We start from the raw sequence: 24,751 nt of genomic DNA, 5'->3' as shown, positions 1-24,751 counted from the left end.
ACCGGTACCTTGAAAACAGTCATCGGGAGCGAGAAGTCTCTGCGGCTGAGCCGCGGCTAGATAGAAGCCTGGACGCTTTGGAAAGTTGCCCCGCGACTGAAAAATAGGGGAAACTTCCGACGGAGTTGTTTTAGCTGAAAGTAAAATGGTTCCTCGGCTCTCGTCCAACCGATCGTTAATGAGTCGCCGTAGCGACGAGTTTCCTCTTGGTTCCAGTCTCGGTGCTGGCGTGTCTCGCGTCTGTAAATCAGACAAATGGTGGATCCTCTTGATAGTAATGCCATTTATAGTTATTAGCAGTGGCTGCAGCCATTAAAGGGCTGTTCATTTTCTAAGATGGGAATGGAAACTGAAAGATCGTAGGAGCGATAGAAATCTTGAAAAGACGAGTTTTCTGCGAACTTGAGACACGTGGACACGAGGCGGGACACTTTGAATGCTTTTGAGCTGCTCTTGCTCCATCTATCGTTCACTGGCAATGTAGCAGCTTGACGTTTTACCTATGGAGTTGCTGGCAAAGTCGCAGACGAGTATGTAGGATAGACTGGACAGTTTGTGGAGTTTCGTGTCTCATTTTCTGAAGTACCGACTTCCTGAGAAACCACTGGTTCTCGAGCGGTGGATATGGGAAACAGATTGGGTTTTCGTCAGTGACTTGGTAATGCCAGTAAAGAGGAAATACACAAAAATGGTAATGGGACTCTAGGGTCGCAAAAGTGTAGACCAGAAAAAGCATTGATTGTGCAGTCTACCCTGTGTATCCATTTCTCCGTCTGTGACAAAGTGTTTAAAGAACTACATGGCAACGTCATCTGCCTCAAGACTCACGAAGGCGTTCAAAGATCGTGAAGTGAACCTTCAACTTGCGACCCAAAGTCGAAGCGTGATTATCCCCACTCGTTTACTATCGCAATACAAAACACCTATTAAATCCATCTCATGAACGCAAGTAATTGGACTTCTATCCTGCATAAAAAAAGAACTCCATAAGAAACAATCATGACTAAGTACCTTGCTAAAGTCCGATAGCATTCCCATAACAGCTTTCGACTGAACAAATAATCAAGTAACAGCTGCCTGGACCAAGGGAAACCCTCTGCTCGTTACATCGCCACAACAATATTATTCATCAGCTCCGATTGACATTAATAGAACGTATCATAAGGTGCAAACGACGCATCAGGGCAGGCACAGTGGGTGATAAGGAGCCCGTCCACGCGGCAGTCGCAGACAGCGTAACGAGCGGGAAGTGTAAAGGCCATTCAAAAGTGGAGTACCATGGCTTCAATAATATCCCGAAAGAGCACACCGCCTAGGACCTCGGCCGACGATAATAGAACAGTTCTATTCGCACGGTCAGTATTTACACGACAATATTATTCGCGGCGTGCGAGGGGCGGGCTCTGCAAAGAGGAAGAGAGAAAGCGAGAGAGTCCCATTAGAGGAGCAACACGAATATCCGTGAGGCGCGACACCGGTGTGAGGTTAAGTCGAGCCACTGCTCGCTCGGTGTTTTCAGTACGCGACGAGACATCTCTCGGTGTGGTTCTCGCAACTGCTTCTTCGCTCCTCGGCATCCCGTTGCGTCGGGCTCCGTTCAGCCTTAGAACAGTGCACGCAATAACCGTGAGACGAGCGAGGGCAAAGGGCGAGCGAGGCACAGGATGAACGAGAGGGACCTCCAATTGGCGAAGGCGATGGTGGACCTCGAGCTGGACGAGTCCACGCCGAAAAAAACGGCCGTCTCGAGGATGCAGGATAAACAGCAGACCTTCAGGTGAGGCTGCCACCGCGGTGTTTTCGTTGACTGACCTTTGACGCGGCTGATATCGGCGCCGCACGGGCTGCCAGGTCGATAACGCGGTGTCACCTTGACGAGCGGCTATCGATCGTCACGTTGCTTCCGTGCCGATCCACGATCCACGGGACGATCGATCGGATCGTGTTCGACCGCGTGTCGCTCTTTGAATCCCAAAGACCCTGCGTAGCGCGCGACGTCATCCCGACGTTACGTGCTTACGAAGCGAGCGTCGACGGTATCGAGCTCAATCGCTAATAAAGAAACGGTAATCAAATAAATAAATTGGCGTGGGACTGTGCCCGTGTCGCCAAGTCTCTCGTAAAAAATAAACGAGCATCTATCGATCGCCCGTGTCGTCGCGGTAGCTGCGGTTGGCATTACATCCGCGAATATCAAAGAAATTTCCTTGAAGTGGATTCGCGTAAAAGTCAAGGACAGTCTGGCGGTCTTATATCGATTCGACATGTGCACTAGGTTATGAGGCTCTCGTGCGGATGTTCTCAAGTGCGATGGTGGTGTAATGGTGAGCATAGTTGCCTTCCAAGCAGTTGATCCGGGTTCGATTCCCGGCCATCGCACACGTGTTTTTTTATTTCTTTTTGCCTTCTACCTAGATGTTTGATCAATTTTGTGGTAGGATAGGTATTTTTGAGCGACGAGAATTTTTTTCGGGTTTAACGGTAAAAATGAACGGGTTCAAGGATTCGTACAAAATTTGTGTACCTATACTAGAGATCGGCAGGAACAGTAAGAGGCCGATTCATTGGCCTCGTTCTGTTTATTGTATTGTAACTGTTAGATCGAATCCCTTCACCGAGATGATTTGGGGGATCTAGGCCAAGGCCAACTGCGAACCTTGCCGATCTTGTTGGTAACAATACTCTCCCTTTTAGAATAGTCAAGTAATGGATGTACAAGATGATTCAGGAGAAGGGATCGGGTGGTTTTTCTATGAACAATGGTACAGAGAAAGAAACTGTTTTGTAAGGCCTTTCGTCTTGAATTGCCATGTACATCGGTATATATGTAGAAAGAGTATTTTATATTGGCCTTCAAAAACTTGAAATGTTTCACTGCAAACGCTATTAAACGATAGAGAAGAGTTAATCGCACGTGGAGCCTTTCACTAAATTGCCACAGGGTCTTATTTTAGCTCCTAACAAGAAGTGACACGACCGAAAGGCTTCCAATAATGAAGCCAAGGATATTTTCTTTAATGACTATATGACTATAAAGCCAGTGCATCTCTGTATTGTGTTTACCAGTCGTTGCACGGCCGATTTTCTTAATAATCGTGTAAATAGTATGACTGTGCTTGTACAAAAATTGTTTTGCTTTGTTTTGATGATATACAGGGTGTTTCAGAATTCTGTGTGTCTGGTTTTAAGTGGCTAATAGTACTCACAAAACTGAATGATTCTTATTCAATAGGTCAACAAACTAATTATTTTGCGAACTAAACTTCATCGAAATTACAAATACACTTTACTGCTTGCAGAACTGAATTATTTTGAATACTGCAAATAACTTAAAATTGAGTAACTTTAGAACTAAAATAAATCTAAAACCACTAGTCTATTTTAAATGAAGTTTCATACTCAAAACTCAAATATTTCTTCAACGACTACTTGACCTATAACTCTGTTATTCCTTTGTGCAAGTTCTATTAGTCAATGAAACCTTGATCTACAGTTCTAAAACAGCCAGTAGGATCATACCATGAAATCGATGTATTATTCACTGATGTGTAACATTCTCTCTTTTTCTCTTGAAGCATCGCGCGGTGCGAGTTAACGGTCGATCACATCGAGGCGGTGGAGCCGCGAAGGTAACACAGTTTTCTACTTACTTAGCCTGTGCCCCTGCAAGTGGTGCCACCAGCATGCCCACAAGTCCCAAGTTGTGTTCGTCTTGCACCGAATGTCCTTCGTGGACATGCTTTTCGACCGAGGTGTGCTTATATCTGTGACACTTGGACTTTTCGCCCGTGACGACTGCACAGTCTCATTCTTCCTTGTCCGACAGCGACAAAGGAAGATGGGCCCCCCCTAGGCATGCACGCACACCTCGACGAAGGGACCCAATGCTTGTGTTTCGTTGATTTCTGTGTCCAGCACTGTCATTGCATGTATTTCGTTCCACACCAGCACGGCAGCCAGACACGCTTTGTAATGTCCTAGATTAGTCCAGTAGCCGACGTAGTCCCCTTTTTGGGCCAACGTTTGTGACGTCCCTCGTGAATGCATATCCAAGCGCCTGACATAGCGGGTATACCACCGATCGTTAAGTATTCTGCACTGTCACGGAGTTTTTCATAACTTCGACCAGCCCATACATGTTAAAAAAGAAACTAGCTTTCGATCGGGTGTGTTGTAAATTAACCTTGAGCCTTAGAAGGAACTTTCTCGCGCGTCGCGATGCAATTGAAACGGAGGGACAACTGCACGGCACGCGTCCAGCATACGGGCTCCCAGGTGCTGATCAATGAGTGGGTCGTTTCGGCGTTAACTAGAAAAGTTGATGCAACTCGAGTCTTTGTTGGCTAACACCTGTGACCAGGATTGCACTCTACCCAGTACTCATGGGGATAAATTTATATCGAATACTTCGGTACTTCCATTTAGTAGCTACCTGTATGGGATTTTTTGGTAAGCACTGAGTTGGAGTAACAGTTACTACCAGACAACTCATTCATAATGCAGCAGTGTAACATAAGAAGTAATATAGCGTCACATGTCACATGTCTACATTTCTAAGTGTATCATCATTGTTAAAATTACGATGTCATTGATGTCATTGATGTCATTGATGTCATTGATGCCAGTATGCAACAGCTTTCGCTCCTCTTTAGAGCCTCAAGGCGACTGAAGAAAACTGATGGTATCGAATAAGTTTGTTTGACTTCTAATAATAATCATACGATGTTAACGTCCTTAAGAGTCAGCAATTACAACAGCTCAGTTAGTCACGTGTCCAGTTCTGCAGAGTTTATCTGTAGGAACGATAGTTACGATGGTTTGTCATTTCACTATCAAACGTGTTAACTGCTAGACATCGTGTGACAGATAGCCTTAACTCCGTTTTATCAGAATATGGGTACTGCTTGTTTAGGGTCGTCGTTCTAGCGAGATCTTTGATCCTGCGAACGTGACCGTGCGCAACACGATTGAGTCCCTACTTTCCTGAAGACACAAGGCCAATGTGATATCAAGAGCAGTAGCTGGTAGATTTTGCTGAGAGCACGTGTTCACTTTATTTACTTTTCGTAGTCGGAACATTGCGTTGACACTCAAATAAATAAAAATCGTTGATCTGAAATATCTGATATCATATGTGGAATTGATATCATTTGATATAAAGCACTTATACGTGCTATCATATTTTGAACCTATTCGTTAAGATAATTGGGATTGCATTGTAAACCCTGGTGATTTCATTACACTCAATTCGGGACTGATTTCAGTAATGAAAATATTCTTGCAAGTATTGAGGACGAAAGTTCTGCGATTAATTGAAGCTTGTTTTGAATCTGTATCACGTGTTTTCGTACGAGAAATTGAGATAACCGAACAGATTAATTGGAAAGTACTAATACAAGTACAATTGTGCAAATACGAGGATTTAAAATCCAGTGATCGATCAGAAATCACGAGTAACGCACGCGAGTGATCTGTTCTTGTCTTCATAGTGGCTGGGTTATCGCTAAGGTTCTCTCTTATCATTGGATATTTCTGTTTTTCTTCCTTCCCCGACAATGCACCGAGGATAGATTCCGAGTGCACGTTGGTTGAGGCATTCCAGTATAGTGATACACGTTATATAGTGATGCAACGTGGTTTGAGTATCCTCAGTAGGGCGGTTTTGCTCCACAGAAATTCGAGCTTCAATAAAATCATCAGGTAGAGTATACGTCTATTCGGCACAATTTTATCGAAGGTTGTTGAGAGGTTCAACAAGAAAACTTTATGTAATCGACTGTCAAGTCTATCATGATAACGAAGATCGAAGTCATCGTGAGTAATCACAGATAATAATATAACATTACGAAATCGAGAAAACATGTTTCAAAGATTGAATTTGATGAAATTCTTATGCCATAAACATTGAATGATGTATTCATAATTTCGATATTCTTATTTTTCATTGAGTTAGAATCAATTTAATTTTATTTAAATATTTCGTAATCTAGAATTATCGAATATTTTTGGTAATGGAAAAATTTGTTACAATATGAAAAAAAAAGATTGCACTGCCCGGGAATCGAACCCGGGTCGCAAGAATGGGAATCCTGCATGATACCACTACACCAGCAGTGCTACTTGCGAAAAGTACGTTATGTTCGGAAAGATAAGCTCCTCGTAATTGTTAATTAATCGTTTGTATTTTACATGAAAATGATTCAATTTTCTAAAATCCTACTCATATTAATATCAAAAACTCAAATATTTATCGCATAGAAAGTGAAACTTGAATATCATAAATTAGAGTAGATAAAAGAAATTTAGTTTTTAAATTCATAGTATGTTAAATATTCGAAATAGGTATCACAAAAGAAGAAAAATAATTTATTTTTCTTGCACGTAGCACTGCTTAATATGTTGTGAAATCAATTCTTATTCAAATTTATTTTTGTTATTATTATACTTACAACAATTCAGTGTTTATACTACATTTTTTGCAACCAATTTTGGATTAAAAAATTCTAAAGAAGTGGGGAAAAAAGAAATGTGCGATGGCCGGGAATCGAACCCGGATCAACTGCTTGGAAGGCAACTATGCTGACCATTACACCACCATCGCACTTGATACCTTTCCCATTTTGCGATTCGGAGCAGTTCTAAATGGCATATTATTTCATGATTTCGATCAATTGTATTCATTACTCCAATAACATAATCTTCCCCTATCAATTATTTCGTTATCAACACAGTCTTATAAAAAAATCAGTCACTGATCCTAAATTATGATGACGTTAGCGATAGAGCTTTTTTAGTCGACTCCAGAGCACTGGTTCTGGCGTTATTTCGATTCCAAAGGTTTTACGGTTGTCAGAACAAAGGAAGACCCTGACAATGAACACGTGACTGCAAAGACTGTATTTTTAGTCATGGCTAACAATTCGGGACCTTTCGTAGTGGTAGTCGTCAAAGGGGACTTGGGAAACCCTCAGTGAGGGTTTTTAGAAGATGACCGTGAAACAGGCTAGGGTTTCTTCATGCATAAAAGCTTTGAGCTTTTATTTGTCTCAAAATCGGTTTTCGAAAAATATAGCCTCCCTCTTTGTTACATGTTTTGCTGATAAATGTGAGATAAAATTCCTAGAAAGATTACACTTATGGTGTACATTCAGTATGATAAAGCGCTACATACTTAATGACACGTAACTAGTGATAAGAAGCACAAAGGAAAATATGAAGTAACATTAATGTTTTTGTACTCATTGATTTGTACCTATTCTGGGTGCACTTCGCGTACAAAGGGCATGACTTAAGTGTCAGATGCTAATTTTGATGAAGCTTTCCAAGATTGCAGAATATTCAAAAATATTCAGTAGATACTTTTTATTCATACACGTTAAACAGAGAACGAACATTCCTAAGTAGGTTTTTTCTACGTATCTTTCCTCGAAGATTTCTACACAGCTGGACATTTGGTCATAAAAATAGGCCTTGACCAGGTCCTAACATGCAATTATGCAAAGTGTGCAGTTGCCCAAACATCTCGACTCTCGATGATACTAAACTACATTTTAACGAGTAGGAATGTTATCAGTACCTGTATAATGCTAACAAGTAGTACAACTTAACTGTAAAAATAATTATGTTTAGGCATAAGGATGAAATTAAATAACATTTAAAGATTTATTAGAGATCTATTAAGAAAAAATATTGCTAGTAGAACACTATGGGCCATACTGCCTGCAACTTTATGCACTCCCTCTTATGCATCTTCTCAAAAATCAGCAGGGGTATCCTATTACGAGAACATGTTCAGAGCGCGTGTTGCTAATCTTTCACGCTCGACTGTCTTCGCGAGAAAGTACACAAACGCCAGAATTCTTGGACGACTTGTGAAGAGAGTGAGCGTCAAAGTATGTACATACACGTATACGTAATCTAAAACCTAAACTCTCACGCGTACACAACATTACCTTATGACCCTCGTTAATCTAATCGCTCATCGGCCATCGCAACTTGTTAACCAAGAAAACACAATTACCAAGCTCATAGATATCATTTATGACTATCATGAACTCCGAGCAATGTCCATTCTCATCGAATAGACTCGCTCCTACAAGGACCTGGAATCTCGTCAGCCGCAATGTCGTCCTTAAACAAGTTTTATCTTTCTCTATGCGGAAAAGTTATTTGATTCCTCAGAATACGCCAAAGCTTGCCACTGCGCTCGCTTCCTTTTCATAGAAAGCGTACGCAGAAGAAATAATAGATAATTCGAAGTCTTGATACATCCAACCCGAGCCATATCGCCCATAGAACTCAAGGATTCGAGCAAAGGTCTCGACCCAGAATTCCCCACGCAGCTTCTGTCCCACAGTACGTTATCTACGTACATCTATCACGAGAAAAAACGTTGCGTTCATGATTGCACGGGCCTGGCGCGGCGCCTGTTTCACCGCGGGACATTTCGGTTTGCTCCTCGACCCTATCGGTTTTGCAACGCGGTGCCGGCGGCCGCAATAAATTTTGATCACTTTCATACCATAATTGCATTACGTGCAACTGGTTTACAGTTATGCCTTACGACCAGCTTGTTATATATCCTTCTCGCAGAACGTATCGCGCACTGTTCATTATGCAATCGGGGAGGCGTCGAGCGCTCGCGCGCCACTCGGATTTGCGAGGAATAATTCTGCTCCGATGGAGGAACTACAGCGGGAGGCCGCCGAAACCGTTTGACGCGCTCCGCGTGCGTGTAGGCCTCGAGAAAACTTGCGTTGGGACACGATGTCGTCAACCGGAAGTCGACCCCAGCTTCTTATCAAGATGTAGCCTCGATGAAAGGATCGAGAGAAAGAGTCAAGACGAAAAGCAGCGCCGCAGAGCATCGGACAAGAGGCTTTGCGTAAAGTGTACGACCTCCTCTGTTGCCTATTTGTTCTCATTTAAAAATGAGAGAAACGAGGAAACAGGAGTCTAATGAGAAAGCGCGAACGTTGATAATACAAAGGGATTGCCAAGAATGAGTTGAAAGCGAAGAATATTTTGTAACACAAAGAAATGAACAGTTGAAATGGGTCAAGCTCGAGTCTAGGCTCGCGCATCGGACGCGCCGCTGGCGCAGCTGTAAGGCCTCCTTGCAAATGAACCAGTTAATCGTTCATTCGCCTTTCATTGTCGCTTTCACCGATTAGAGGACAGCTCCACTCGAGCTGAGGACTTCCGGCAACCTTCCGTGGAAACAACCTTCGCTCTTAAACGACCAGTTGTAGCTGACATGAAAGATCGCGAGAAGAATGAAAGTAATGGAAGATTTTGAAGGTCACCAATCAAGTTAAATTTAAAACAATATACATATCTACATACTTATGCTAGTTATTTGGTGCAATAGTGACATATCTGATTTACAGGAAATTTAATATTATTGAGTTAACATCTTTCAGTGTAAGAACCGTTCTTTATATAAATAATATCTCAAGAACGATAATTTTATGAATGATGTCATTGTCACAAAAAATGGGCACTATGTAGTACACTTATCTATGAATTACCCTTGAAGAAAATGGATACACAAGAAAATCTTTATATCTGCACAGTTTTCTGAGATACCTATCATTAAATGATATTCGAAATATGTATGAAGACCCGACACATTCTACGTCTGTTCATGTGCTTCATTAATACGACAGCCCATCGTGATATCGTATCTACTATGTGCTAAAGGTGTTCTGATTTGCCTTCAACCCTAAGTTTTGAACATCTTATACCCAAAGAAGAATCATGTCGATGGTTTCGGTCAAACGCCTCAGCGGTAGCTTCCTCGACACTTTTTTTTATCAGCGAATATTAAGATTGCGCGGTGCAAGGTGGTGGGGAGCGGTGCGAGTTAGAAAGCCCTAAGTGCCTTTCAGAGGCTGCAGCCGGTAAAGTCGCTCCTCAGTGAACTCCGAGCGGTCGTCGATCGCGGTGCTCTCCGTCACCGTTGCGCCGTGTTCATTCACCGAACGGGGATTCCGGTTCCCGAGGCCTCGTTTCTAAACGCGTTCTCGCGTTTCTCGCGATCGATTTCTCGCCGAAACGCGCCCTGTTCGCGAACAGTGGCGATAAATCGGAGCAGAGCCCGTATCGATATCGCAGCGACCAGAAACGCCACGAGACGCTCGCATAAACGCTCTTTCTGTCGCGATAATTTACGCGGCTAACTAGAATTCCGTCCTTGTAAGTATACTTTCTCTTTTTCAAAATAGTTCAGCATAATTTCGCGGCCTGATCCACGCGCAGTTTTCTTATCGATGTAATTAAGAGTAACGACTATGTTAACTACGTCTCATGAAAAGTATCGCGAAAAAAAAATTCAGGACACGTCATTTCCATCTTAAATTGTTCTCAGAACTGGGCGATTTAAAATTCTAATTGGGTTTCTTGCGGAATTCTTGCTTGACTTTAATTTAATGGTCGATTAAAGATCGATTGTAAGGAAAATTGGTGGTAATATTCCAGCGTTTGTGAATATTTTCGTGAAAATTGAATCGTGACAGGAATGCAGCAGATCGAAGAGAACGAATGATAAAGGGAAGCGAGTGTGATAATAAATTGCCAATTACGCTGTCCATTCCGGAGAGAAATTCTTCAAGTCTGCGTGAGAAGTAGGTCACAAACACGCGTTAAAAACAAATAAAGTTAACACGAATCGGTCGCCCTGTGGGCAATTTTGTCAATTCAATTGCATTCTGTATAACTACCATATACCTGCATACCATCATTCGTGATTTTAATCAATACTAAAACCGAGTAACTACTTCGTTCCCATGGTTCCCATAGACCTGAAACGGCGCAATAACACGAATTTATGAGCGACAAGCAAGAATTACGCCAACGTTTTCTAACTACGCACTATTTCTTACAACCATGTAATTCGTGTCGAACAAAATCGTTTTCCCTTTTTCTGCCGTCCGCTATTGGAACGGAACATTCAATCAACAGGTCACCGCGAGCTAGAAATCGTCGGATCCTCCTAGCGTGAAGTAAAAACGAAAGCGCGCGTCTCGTAAGGCGTTTGAAAGTGGCGCGCAAAAATCACGTGTTACATGGGCCAGCTGATTAAGATTACGAGCAACGTGTCGGGCCATACCGACCAAGGTTCTAGAATACCGTATTCGTGTGGACCGTTAGAAAACTACACAAGCTTGAACAATATTTACTAAAGGAACATTTGAAAGTAATCGAAAATGTGCGTGTTGTTAAGAATTCGTCGCGTCGGACACGTGTTGCGCCGTGGGATCTCGTAACTGTAAAACCACGTGGAAAAGGAACACCGAAAACGCGAGGCACGATGAACGTGTCGACGCGACGCGGGTGAACAGAATTTTCTGGAAAAGAGATGATTAACGGATAATGGAAATGGTGAGAGACAAACCGAGACGAAGAAGCGTGAGCGAAATGCTCGACTGGAGGTGCATCGCCAGGGACAAAGGGAGCAACGGTGTGGAGGATGCCTGCCTGGACGTACCCTTCCTCGAGGATTACGAGAAGGACCCGGAAATGCGCCGTCGGAAACGTTCCGGTACTTGGCCGTGAGTAATGACTGCAACATTTTCTAAAGCGGAAGAAAAATATTGGTAATGCGTTCTTGAAAGCTATGGATAAAAAAGCAACTATTAATAATGATTATGGTTTATCTAACGTCTATTTATAACATACAAAGTGACAAAACTGATAGTGCTTATGTATTTAGAAATGGAGTATAATTACACAGTACTAGCATAAAATATTTAAATTCGCTCGTGTTGTTAAAGAGAAGGGAAGTAATATTGATATGCTTGACAGCTGATAATAAGCACTTAAAGGTAATTATTATTATTTTAGTAATAAGCGTTACTCCGTTTCTTGTTAGCACTACAAAACACTTGCATCAAGTCCGGTATGGTCTAGTGGCTAGGATACCTGGCTCTCACCCAGGAGGCTCGGGTTCGATTCCCGGTACCGGAATATTTTTTTCCATTCGGTTAATTAATTTTGTTTATAAATTTGCTGCCACATCTGCACAGAACACATAAAATAGCCACTATCGCTATTATTTATAAATAATACTAATAATTTACAACATTATAATCGGATGAACTCTTCAGAAGAAACGTGTAACCGAAGTAGCCACGTAATAGTGATTCATTTGCAGTGAAATGAAAAGTCGAACGGAGCAAAGCTATAGCAAATCCGCGGTCGTTCAATTTCGCAATTAAACTGGAACCGCGTAATCCGATTCCAATTCGTGCGAAACTCGAGCAAAGTTGTTTGCTTGCTCAACATTCCTACTTTATATTTCAGGACACAATTATGTCCCACAAAAAGTAATATGTAATTCGTATTCGTTTCCGATGCACTACATTGAGGGCAACGTACTCTAACGAACACGCGTCAAGGGATGTCAAAATTTCTAAGCCTTCTTGAAAGTCTGCCCAAGTACTTCATAAATATCTATACAGTTGCAAACACTGATTGCGCATGTAATTTGTTATCCAATTTGTTTCCCGTTAGTTTCTCATCATTGTCACGTCAACAGGCGAAGTTGCGTAAAGGAAGTTAAATAAAATCAGTAGAAAATAGACGTTAGTCTCGCACGCGGCTGAATTGATTGGTCGACCGTGTCGGAGCATGCGTGTAGTGCGCAGGGCGTCGGGACGCCAGCGTCGAACTGTCCATGGCAACTGCGAGATCATTTTGTGAATCTTCAGTATCATAACCCGCCTCTATCTCGATCGTTGCTCCGTCCTCCGACCACTATTTTCCCCTAGACGCTCCAATCCATCCCTCCTGGCGATCGATGCACACGGATGAAGCTGAATTAAGGTAGGCCACGTGTTGGTTCGCCGAGCTCAAGCGGTTAACCTAAATCTTCCACAACGTTTCGCTGTGATGTCGAGCCGCAACGCGTGTTCAAACAGTGCCCAGTTTTACATAACGTATTGTTGAAGTGCTAGGTGTGCAGTGATTTATTTATGAAAGCACATACAACAGGATATTCAGAAAATTTACAATGTCAGTATGCATACGCTGTCTCGAGGGGATAACCACTTGGTGTTAGAGAAGTTACATTTTGATTTACTACTGACTCACGTCGACTATGATAACATGGCAATAAGTACAGTTACGAAGGAAAATATTTGCAACATGTTTCTACAATCCCTATAAGCCGAGACATAAATTTTGAGTCGTGACCCGAGGAATCACGCATCTACCAAAAAAGTGCCATTTTTGGTTTTAGATGATGACCCAAAAAATACATAGTGACCTCGTTACGAGTAAATGACGTTTGCATCGATGGTAAACATCGTTCACCACAGTGGATATCGCGCATCAATGTTTACTTGTACGTGTGCTAAGAGCCGGTACCTGCTCGAATCACGAATCGGCTCGGTGGGAGCGTTTTTTGTTGCTTCTTTCTTCGAGAGCGAGAACGCGTTCACCTTTCGCCGTACACATTCCATTTGACTCGGCTTTTGCTCCGCAGCGACGATGCCAGATGAGCCATGGGCTCCCGTAGGCTTCGCACATGGCGCCCCATTTACTACGTCTGATGGAATTTCAGAAATTCACGTCGATGCAATCGATTACCGAACCGGACGTATGCACGCCGACCGTTTTCTCCTTTCCAGATTCAGAGGTAACCGTCGACAGGTACTGGAAATGAAAATCCACCACGGTTTTGTAAGATGCCAGTCCACTGGAATCTGGTTCACTGATTAGGGGCGTGTGACTTCTGATCGAGAATGATTTTTCACGGAAAATTGGTCGTATCTTCTCGTCGAATCTTCCCATGTCTTTTTCAGTGTTTCCCAATCAATCGAGAGAAAGTCCTCCGCCAGTGAAACCAGATGAAAAAGTTACCTAACGAATTTGGAAAGATCGTCAAAGTGTTTTGTGGCAGTCTATCATCGTCTTCGTAAATGTTTCTCTAACTTTCCTTCCTTTTCCCTCTCACTATTGATGGTACAGGAGTAGTGGCAATTTTTAACAAAGTTTCTGCAAAGAAATACACGGGGATAACAATCATGCTGGGAGATTTATTGCACGATAACATGCGATATAATCAGCTGTTATTATATAATACATATGTTGCTGTTAGTATCGACAAGAACCGTGGACTTTACGGTGTACCGACGGTTCCGTAGGAAGAATCCCATAATTGTTTGCTACCTCCGATGCGATCGTCATTCTGCGTGCAGCCACCTTGCGATTCGGTCCTTTCTAGAGGCCACTTGAGGTAAAATGCTTGCTAGGATGCCTCCTGTCTGTTGAGGAGCGTACGACGTGTTTTCGTCACGAATATCGTAAATAAAAAGTGAGGTGAAAGTTTGGTGCGTGGAAAAGTGAGTTTGTTCGGGAATCGTCGAAGAATCCAGGAGGAACAAGCGGCTAATTGTGCGCCACAGACACTGAAAGGGATCGCGTGTTGCTCCGCCGCGAGATTAACATGAATAATACATAAATGATGCTCGTTGCTCGCGCATTCTTTCGAGTGGGATTACCAACGTGGAGTTCAAGGTTAACAAATTGACGCTTTGAAATCTTCCATCGTCATTGAACGTGATCCACTTCCTGCAAGACAATTCTGAACGCACGAGGAATCCTTCGCGTGCTCTGAGATCCTCATCACTTCCACTGTAGATGTATATCGCTGTCACTCTCATTAAAAAGGATCTGATTAGAGTATATCTAACATATCCATCGACAGAAAAAGAGACAATCCTCTGAGCAAACTCTGATTGGAAGCTGTAGCTCTCGAGAAAAGGATCGTCTGCTTTTAAAACAGAATCCTAGAATTTCATAGCGACTAGGCTGGCCGAAGGACACTGATAATTTCACGTAAATTAACCTTCGGACATTTATGATTAGAGTCCCCTAGAAAAATCATTTTGCAACGACTCGAGGATCTTCGTATCTTCATCGGATAAAAGCTTGATTGCAGGGTAACATTTTTATGTAACATCAGATTGCAGAGTCGACGAGTATCGCGAGTAAATAACGTCCACGCAAAGGGAACTGTTATCATTGTATAGTCGAAGTGATTCAGTGATACCGTCACGTCGTGCAAATTGTCTGGCTTTATTTACAATTCGATTGGTAAAGTCGAGTGTGGGAACTCCGTCGGTAATAATCGATTCGAAACGAATCCTTAATCAGAATCGTTGCTCTGTTACGTAACTCTGTGTCGAAGTTGGGTGCAATTACCGTAGCTGTGCCTTGGATTCAGCGGAATCTCTAGCCAGGCGAATGGCTGTCGAGGAATTCGCTTTTTATCGGGTCGGTCAGAAAATGACGGACCAAGTGTCGCCTTTGCTGGACATTCGAGGCAACGGCCACCTCGATGTCAATTTCGATACCGTCGATCCCTTGGGGAATGGATCGATCGGCTCGTCGATGGAAAATATTCCACGGAACAGAGTGCTCAGGTAGACGTTTTTGCTTCCTTGGAATGAAAACAGAGACATTGCACACGATCCACGCGAGTATATACGCATGTGTACTGTCTACAGCGATAGCTCGTTCTCGTGCGTGGCGAAGATATGCAACAGTCTCTTCTACGTTTATTACGCAACAATCTTGGTTGCGCGTTATCAGCGGCTGATGGTCTCGTCAGTCATATAGATAGAGAAATAATCGAATGATTATAACAATTGCTCGTGAAAGAATCTCAGCGAGTGGTTTTCGACTTTGACGGCCATTCGGGTGATCGTCGATTTCCATTAAGCTATTGACACTTCGTCTCTTGTTTAACGCATCTTGCGTCACGCGTCACACTGAAAGCACATAGGCGCGCTATGCACGTGAACAGATTCGCATGCGCGCCAGTTTATCATTAAATGTAGTATATCGAATTCCACTGTTCACGTTTGTATAGTGAGCGACGAGTGACGTTTTCAAACGTATTTAATTCGTGCAAGAAGTTACACTGTTCAACGTCATCCGAATAATTTAGCGTCGTTAATATAAAAGTTGATTTATCTTTTCTCGAAAAGAGCAACTTTCACGTTGGCACTTTGGTCTACTAATTACATGTCATTTTCTTGAATATTTTTACACTTCCACTTTATCGATGTCTTTTTGGACACTAACATATAGTAGGTATGTGTTATTTTATATGTAAATACACACTTAGGTCGACCAACACTCATATCGAGAAAACAATGACTGTGTAGATTTTCATGGTCCAAAATCATTCAACTATCCTTCGATCACTTTGTGCACACAGTACGTAATTGCTTGCACAGTATATTGCAAATTAGCATGTTCGTTTGCTATTACTCGCGCCAGTACATTGTTTATCTCTGTTCGTTGACTATGGTATCGCGAATCTTTCTTCGTCACTTCCGTGTGGAAATGTAAGGAGCAGACGTAGGAAGATAGTGATAAAAAAAAAGAGCTCAAGGGTAAACCAAGATCAAGCCAAAAGCATACTCGTTTCCATACTTCCATGCTGAGAAATTTCTTGATAATTTCACGACAACAACTCTAATCGTTTTCCGTTTATTTACAGGAGAACGAGAAGTCTGAACGCGCCTAGTCCCATCCAACAATTCGGACCATGCGGGCGCATTATGAAGAATTCTGCGATGGTCATGTAAGTAGGACCTTTATTTCCCAGCTGTTTCGTAAGTGGAAACACTTTTCGCTATGGTGCGTGTATCCGTTGCACCGATATTACTAGAAAGTTACGCTTGGTCATTACGGTCTCTTACGAGTCGTACCTATCCAATTAGACGAGTGCTTAGCGTTTATGGTAGCCCGACAAAGCGAAGGAAAGTATGTTATTCTGTATAAAAGAACGCGAAAAAGTGAGTAGGTTGCTGGTAGGTATCGTGTCTCGACCCAATTATCCGTGACAATGACTTCTTTGGCAGACCAAAACGCGATCACATTTGTCAGTGCAAATTAGAAAGCGACCTTATAAATCTCTTGAATTTAAAAAATTATATCAGATTTAAACGTACAATATTTCCTTTGCAAAATTCATTACAATTCAATAACATTTTTCAAAATTTTTATTACTATTGCAGAAATGCATTAAAAAAAAAAAAACAAACGGTTTTTTGAGCTGTATTTCTTCGAGGTTTTAAAATTGTTTCGTGTGTCTTTCTTGCAATTAGTACCGCTATTATGTTACAAATAGTGCTTCTATTTATACATATCTGTAAATTTAACGTTTTGCACATTTCTTCATAAATTCCTGTATTCACGTGAACAATACTGCTATACTGATTATCTATCCACGCACATTACTATAGTCACATAACTTTCAAGATTAGAAAAAAACGGCTTATTTTTATCACGTTCACATTAAGTGATAACACCATTAACAAAATATTTCAAAAATGGTTCAAATGCAAATGTTTTACTCCCTATGTCGATGCGATCCCATAAATTACTTGTGATAATGTCAATTATAGTTAAACTCGTAATAAAGCACGAGCAGCTTGTAATTGCACAAGATCACTAGATTTATGTGAATATGTACTTATTGTAGGGATCATCTGATACAATTATAATTGAAGTATGTATATTAATTGCTGACGATATCAACTGGAAATCGCATTATTCAGTAGTTACTCAGCAGTTATGTTTCCGTGAAGAGTAGTAACTGCGTGTGAGAGCTTAGAGAAATGACTTAATTCCGATTTTCATTTGCAAACAATTGTCTTCGCATACTGATTAGTGGATCTATGTACCTCGCATTATTATGATACAAAGTAGACTAATGATGAATCATTGGAAAAAAGGATAACTTCGATAGAGTTCTAGATGTAGAAGACCTAGAAGTAAGAAGTACCAAACACGTTCTACCACCTAATCTTCACTCCATTCAATTTAATTTGTATACTTCACCTAGGAGTCTTGAAGTTTCCTAATGAAATTACAGAATTTGTTATTATAAGATATTACAGAAGACATAATACGTCCCAAATTAGGAAGTATTTTTTATTATGTATACAGTCGATAATTTGATCTGATAATACAGTCATAAGGCGCAATTTGGTCGACGAACACCTATCAGGGATTAAATAAATGCACGTACATCACTAAACGCGTATCATTCGCATAAAAAACGAATCGCGTGGCGATTCCTCGTGTGCATATGAGCGCGTTCGCGCTTGCGCGTCGTCCGATTGTTTACCGTTAAAAAACGTACCGCCGTGTTCGGTCCACGTTCAGTTCGAGCGCGACTCTCAATCCGGTACCACGTCATGGTTGGAACTGTCAGGTGGGATTTTCTTTTTATTATCATCAATGATTGTTGTTCTTTCATACACTAAACTTTATATATTAATACAAAATTTTCGTCCGATAAATTCCTTCAATCGTTAAAAACCATCCGATTGTGTCCCATTGTTCGAGAGAAACGGAAGTCAGCGTTCCGCTTGAGGTACCACAACCGTGACCAATAATCCCCATAATAAGGTGTAATAAACTCGTTCCAGAACCTTTGAGCCAAATATTGCATGTTCATCAAAATAGGTTTTCAAGTAATTTACATCCTCCATTGTTGGTCGCACATTTCCTTCAACACTGAAACTGTTCTCACCAAAGTAATTAAAGAATGACCCTTTGACATCGTTAACCTTCCAGCGATCGTAATACGTTAATAAGACCTCTCGGTGGGCACCGCCGCGTGAAATGGGTCGCATGTCGTCCATTGAAATCTACTAAGTTTTTATATTAATATTAACTAGCCGAATCGATGAAGACTGATTTGAAAGTCACATACAACCCTTCGCCACAGAACTATGAATAATAAGTTCCGTCGATTGTCGATCGCTTAGGTATTGAGAAACTTCTCAGTTCGTCCTTGGGCGCGAAGTACTTCTGTTAATCGAAGCGTAAGATGGTTTTTTTCATTAATATTAATTATTTTGCTGCTCTGCACATGCGGTTAACGGTGATGCTGGGTTTCCTTGTCGTTTGACATCTCGAGTGTCGTTAAAAAGATGCATATGTATTACGAGGAATATCCATATTTGCCGCGAATTTTAATAGGATATCATTAAACTGACTCCCTGTTTGTTTTATTGCAGGACTATACAGGACCCAGCCTCGCAGAGGTTGACGTGGTACAAACAGCCGCTCACTGTCCTGGTCATCAAAAAAGTCCGTGATTCGTCGGTATTGCCACCGTTTGTCCAACTAGTTACATGGCTAATAGAAGTAAGCGTCACTGCTGGCTGATACTTATACTTTAAATTAATATGTATAAAAAGTATACGTTCAGAAAAAATCGATGAACTTTTCCTCCGTTTCCAAGAAATCGCTTTTTATCCTTTAACTTGGTAAAAAGTAAATCCTGCATATTTAGGTATTATTTCTTTATTTACAATTACAAATCAATTTCATAATAATTTATAACCTTAGAATCACTTTTTATTTTAGTTTTGCATGATTTAGCATTACGTTGCACTTTCTTGCCTCGTCATTGGCGAGCAATTTGGAGACTTATATAGCTGCACGTATTGACTTTGTAAACTTTTATAGGAAAAACGGATGGTAGTTTTCGTCGAGGCGTCTGTGTTGGAAGATCCAGCCCTGGCTAGGGACCCCCGATTTCAGGGGGTTCGAGACAGGTTGCAGACTTTCAGGGATGGAACAGACGATCTACAGGTAACTTCTTTAATTTTTATAATTCGTAGTGTTACATAAATCGTATTGGATCACCGATGTGTTTTTATTTTAAGGATCGTATCGACTTCATCGTCTGTTTGGGTGGCGATGGAACCCTCCTCTACGCAAGTTTGCTATTTCAACAATCAGTGCCGCCAGTTATGGCGTTCCATCTGGGGTCCCTAGGATTCCTCACGCCGTTCGAGTTTGACAATTTCCAGGAACAAGTAACGAACGTACTGGAAGGTGAGTAACAATACTTCCACTTTCAACATCTTCGTATTACTTTATTTACGGTAGAAATAATCGACTGAGTATCAGCGTCCTTCGCAGCTCTAATTCTTTTTCCTCTTCGGTACGATAAAACACGATAATTCTGCGCGACGCTAAGCGATGCAACGCATTATGCGACAGTTGCCTTCAACGAGTCCTAAATGCAACTAAACGGCAATAGTAATTCCTATTTGCATTTACCCTTCATTATTAGCATTAAAATAGTCGGAGTAAAACTAATGGAGAGTTCGAACGTCGCGGATAAAAAACTAAGATTATGCCATTAAAATAAATATGCATAAACATTTCTTTAACGTGAATGTCATTTTACTTCATAGCAAAAAATAATGCGTTGTCGTTATTCTTGACATTATAACGATTAATCGTTAAGTCGATGTCTTCCTTCCAACTATAAACTCAAACCGCACCACGATTCCTGATAATCTAGCGCGTCGGTTCAAAACTTCATTTCTCTATCGTTCGTTTATCAGACACATTAGTATCTTCAGTTGCTCAACTTTTTTCCGTTAATTATCGTGCAAATAGAAAGGCAACACGATCTTGAGTTTTTCGCGATAAAGAGCGAGTGAGTCAAATGAAATACACCAATAAAAAAGCAAACGAGTGACAAACCGCGTAATTCTACTTTCGTAAACTTTAGTGATAATACGTATTACTGGATAAAGAAAAAATCGAGAAAACCGCGAATACTGGTCGATATCCCAGGAAGATGTGTTAAAAACGAAGCTGCAAATCTGACGAACGTTCGCCTCGTCTTTAGGTCACGCGGCCTTGACCCTGAGGAGTCGACTGAGATGTATCATCATGCGGAAAGGAGAGGAAGGCAAACCGGCCAAGCCGCCGACGAATCTTCTGGTGCTGAACGAGGTCGTGGTTGATCGGGGTCCGTCTCCGTATCTCTCAAACATCGACCTCTTCATCGACGGCAAACACGTGACCAGCGTGCAGGGCGATGGGCTGATCGTGAGCACTCCAACAGGGTCCACCGCGTACGCTGTCGCGGCTGGAGCGAGCATGATTCATCCTTCAGTACCTGCCATCATGATCACACCGATCTGTCCTCACTCCTTGTCCTTCAGACCGATCGTTGTCCCGGCTGGCGTGGAATTGAAGGTACTTTTCAAAATTCCTTCCTCTCTTGCGGGAGCTGATTTTGAAGCTAACTAGGAAGTATCAACCCTCAGCTGCTAGGCTAATAATATAGAAAATGATTTATAGTAGTGCTCAGAAAATTCGCAATTTTTCAATCTCTTCATTTCTGTAAATCGTGGACATTTTTCTTACTAAAGAAAAAGTCTAATTGGTATGAATATTGTAACTCCATTTTGTCAGCTGAAGATTAATGCTTACTCGAGATAATTTCTCATAATTATTGGCTATGAAAAGCCGCAATCTTGGGATCGGGTTTTCAAGCGATCGATTGTTCACCGAGTCCTTGCAAAAGTTTTCGATCGATGAGGCACGTTACACGCGTTAGCGCGAGACAGTATTTCCGTGTGGGTCAGGTGAGACTTATCACGGTGACATCAGGATCGCAAGTCTCTTGGCCCATAGAAGGAAACTTGGTACCGGTGGATGTCGCCCGCATTCCCAGACCATGTGTTGCCTCGGGCTGTCTCGAAAAATTTCGACCCGTTTTGAAAGAACGCGATGAGCCGTGCCTCTTGACTCGACTTAGAAACAGTTTTATATCGCTAATTAGGTAATCGACGCTGACCCCGCAGGTAGACACGTTCCTCTACCGAGAATTAATCGAAACTCGTTACTTTCTACCGCAGATCTCTGTCTCGCCCGATAGCAGGAACACCTCGTGGGTGTCCTTCGATGGTAGAAATAGACAGGAACTCTTCCACGGCGACAGGTAAAAATCATCTGTAATAATCTATCTAATCGTTTGCGTTTCTCGCGATTATTCCAGATAATGGCAAACAGCGAGGCCCGCAGCACAGCTTACGTCTCCTTCGACGGTCGCAATCAGCAAGAGCTACGCGTCGGGGACAGGTCTGTCCTGTTATTTCGTAAAAGACTTTCGTCCACTCTTTCTATTTTCATCGCGACGCCACGATGCCGCAATACTTGCGACACGTTCATTTCTTCGAATATCCGTTTCTCTTCCTTCTCGTGCCCATTTTGCTTCTGCATTTCGACTCAGCCACGTTTACTGTGTCCACGTTTCTTTATCACAGTAATTAATCTTCACTAGCTATCAAATATCAATGGGGACTCATTTTCTTGCCAGACTATTCTCGCCCAGAAACGAGACGTTGGCTGTACTGCAAGGTGACGGTACTTCTCATCCGTTCCATTTGTTTGTCATGAATTCTTTTCACAAATTCAGATGCCTAGATCGTTGAAATCATTGGCCCAATAATTCTTTTCAGCTTGAGGGTGACCACGTCCATATACCCAGTACCTAGCATCTGCGCTGCCGACCAAATAACCGACTGGTTCGATTCTTTGGCGGAGTGTCTACACTGGAACGTCCGTAAAAAGCAGAAGCATCTGGACGAGCTGAGCGACCTGACCCACTCGTCTAGCAACGACACGCTGGACTCCCTCGACCGCGACAGCTAGGCTAGACTGACGAGTCATGGCAGACTTGCTCGAAATCGCGTTGTCAGATGAGATTCCAAAGGATGTCAGTGCCTTTCGACGATTTCGGGGTCTGATCGGAAAGTCAGTGACTCGTTGAAATATCCAGCACATAATGTTTTTGAATGCGTATATCAAGTCGGATCACTGTGTTCGTTTTGTTGAGAGAATAGGCGGGATTGAGCTCGTTGGACAATCATTGGAAAAGGGTGAACAAACTCGTACATGTCGTCCAGGCACAATATAGTGACTAGATTCGCGATACTAATTCTCGTCAACAGTGTAACTTTATCAGTCGATTGCACGAGGAACTCAAGAGATGGGCAAGAAGTCTTTGTCGATAGATGAACTACGTTGGAAGAATACTTGCTGTTTCAAGAGATGGCCCAATACGAATTCGGTGCATCGAAAAGCACAATGGATTGTTTACTTGGAACTGAAGCTGATTTCGTAGCTAATGCATAATTGTACAGCTCTTGAACTATGTTTGATGTTAGCTCTGAACGAGTTTTCACTTCTTTTATCGAACTCAACGATATCAGGATATAATTTTTTATTTGTATTTCGAGGAGAAACCTTTTTTAATTAAAAAGTAAATAAATGCAACGCTTAAAAGTACACAAATAAAGAAGGAGTACAAATAACTGAAGCGTCGAAAAATTGGTTAACAGAATATTCTGTCTAAAGAAATTGGATCTCCTGGGAAATACGTAAAACGACAATTTAAATATCGTAATTCGATGAGTAATCGTGACAATAACTATTTCAAGAAATTATGTACAAACATCGAGCCAAGCAGTTGTACATATTTATTATATTACACACACGCGTTTTTGATGCATTTGGAATAATTAATATCGTAGAACGATTTACTGATTGCAATAAACAAAGCACACGGGTTCAATTCGACTATTAAACAAAATCGTTGTCTATCAGTTATACAGGCAACTAAAATGGTCTGATTCTTGATCATTCTGTCGTAAATGTTGAATGTAGTTTTCTATAAATGTGCATTTTTAATAAAACCACTTTTGTACATAGTTCAGTGTCCATTGTGTTAATGGTAATTAATACAGTAACTAAAAAATTATCTTAAGCGAGTGATAAGAAATAGAAAATTTTGTGAAATGAAATAAGGCAAAATAATTAAATGCAGAACGCATTAAACAATATAAGTCTTGACATATAAAAGTAAAATCAAGTTGGGGAAAGAAAAATTTAATGAATATGAATTATGGCAAGATATTGACAATAACAAAATTGTTATTGGTGGAGTAATAAATGCATGTGTGTGCGATATAGTATAAAAAGATCAGTGGAAAAATACAAAAAGAGTGAGATTGTTGTCGTATAACAAATAGCAAAATAATCTTAAATGGATGACATAGCATGTTACAGAGAATTATACTTATCTTCCATACACTTCATAATCGCATCGCACTCACAAAGGAAAAGGCTCAAACTTTAGTGCACTTAATACACAAGAGCATTATAAGTTTCGACGTCAATGCATTTATTTCTTCGCAACCAGACAATTAAATATACATTATATACAAGGATCTCATAAAAACTGTAAGAACCTGTTGTCTCTCTCATTAACAGACAACATTATACAATAGTAAGTAGCAAAAGTTTTTGGGTGGACCGGCAAAGTATGAATCAAGCACAAAGAGAAGCTTCTATGCTCCCATAGTAATAGTAACGCACAAAACGTCAAATTAAAACATAGACTACTGTCTGCGATTCCACCCAGAAATATGATAATGACGGAGGTCAGCAAGGCTACCAGTTCCTTAATCGTTATTAAACATGTAACATAAATATCTACCCCTAAGCTTTTACATTTGGTTACATCAGTCATGGGCGTGACGTGTGCACGCACGTACAAATGCCTGGCGTACGTGCGTAGACAGGTCGACGGACATAATCTAAACAATTTATCGGCCTATCGACACAACATCGCTGGTATTTACATTAATGTTAATTCGTTTAACATTTAAGTTAAATGTTAGCCGGAAAATGGCGCGTGAACCGGTTTGGCCGCGCGCCGTCCGTGTAACACCAAGAGAAACGACACGGTATAATAAAAGATACGACTTACCTACTAACTCTCTTAAATAACGACGCGGCTCGTCCTTAAGTTAAAGATAAAAAGCAGTCTATGGAAGGATTTCTTACTGGGATCGTGCGTAATTTTCACTTTGCAACCACCTCGACGACCGTTACGCACCGTTCGCGC

General features: G+C 41.5%; 1 protein-coding gene, 1 long non-coding RNA gene and 4 other non-coding genes across 12 annotated transcripts; 3 read left to right on the top strand and 3 right to left on the bottom strand.

Moving 5' to 3' along the window:
- The first annotated feature begins 1,314 nt into the window (after window positions 1-1,314).
- On the top strand, window positions 1,315-23,553 carry LOC143183991 (NAD kinase). Of its 7 annotated transcripts, XM_076385898.1 has the most exons (10): window positions 1,315-1,355; window positions 1,520-1,777; window positions 3,576-3,629; window positions 16,514-16,597; window positions 19,047-19,176; window positions 19,501-19,626; window positions 19,701-19,872; window positions 20,681-21,033; window positions 21,699-21,781; window positions 22,302-23,553. In XM_076385898.1, exons 2-10 carry the CDS (start codon window positions 1,665-1,667, stop codon window positions 22,492-22,494), a joined length of 1,308 nt encoding a protein of 435 aa, XP_076242013.1. In that variant the 5' UTR covers window positions 1,315-1,355; window positions 1,520-1,664; the 3' UTR covers window positions 22,495-23,553. The 7 variants fall into 7 exon arrangements, with proteins under 7 accessions (XP_076242013.1, XP_076242014.1, XP_076242012.1 ...); XM_076385899.1 differs by lacking the exon at window positions 3,576-3,629; XM_076385897.1 differs by lacking the exons at window positions 1,315-1,355; window positions 1,520-1,777; window positions 3,576-3,629; window positions 21,699-21,781 and adding exons at window positions 11,207-11,552; window positions 21,839-21,921.
- Window positions 2,308-2,379, top strand: Trnag-ucc (transfer RNA glycine (anticodon UCC)). Its single transcript has one exon. It is a non-coding gene; the product is annotated as a tRNA-Gly (tRNA).
- On the bottom strand, window positions 6,047-6,117 carry Trnag-ccc (transfer RNA glycine (anticodon CCC)). The gene has a single exon. It is a non-coding gene; the product is annotated as a tRNA-Gly (tRNA).
- Trnag-ucc (transfer RNA glycine (anticodon UCC)) lies at window positions 6,530-6,601 on the bottom strand. The gene has a single exon. It is a non-coding gene; the product is annotated as a tRNA-Gly (tRNA).
- Window positions 11,896-11,967, top strand: Trnae-cuc (transfer RNA glutamic acid (anticodon CUC)). Its single transcript has one exon. It is a non-coding gene; the product is annotated as a tRNA-Glu (tRNA).
- LOC143183697 (uncharacterized) lies at window positions 13,478-14,348 on the bottom strand. The gene is made up of 2 exons (XR_013002641.1): window positions 14,173-14,348; window positions 13,478-13,998 (listed from the first exon to the last, which is right to left on the bottom strand). It is a non-coding gene; the product is annotated as an uncharacterized LOC143183697 (long non-coding RNA).
- Window positions 23,554-24,751: the final 1,198 nt, after the last annotated feature.

Source organism: Calliopsis andreniformis, chromosome 9 (genome assembly GCF_051401765.1).
Source record: "Calliopsis andreniformis isolate RMS-2024a chromosome 9, iyCalAndr_principal, whole genome shotgun sequence".
NCBI lineage: Eukaryota > Metazoa > Arthropoda > Insecta > Hymenoptera > Andrenidae > Calliopsis > Calliopsis andreniformis.
This window is presented reverse-complemented; position numbering and strand designations above follow the sequence as displayed.

Excerpts from the sequence above, each read along its gene's own strand:
- LOC143183991 (XM_076385897.1), top strand. The coding sequence starts at position 11,374 with ATGGAAATGGTGAGAGACAAACCGAGACGAAGAAGCGTGAGCGAAATG. Across the intron at positions 16,598-19,046 it reads AAGAATTCTGCGATGGTCAT|GACTATACAGGACCCAGCCT; the intron begins GTAAGTAGGACC and ends GTTTTATTGCAG. Across the intron at positions 19,627-19,700 it reads ATGGAACAGACGATCTACAG|GATCGTATCGACTTCATCGT; the intron begins GTAACTTCTTTA and ends TTTTATTTTAAG.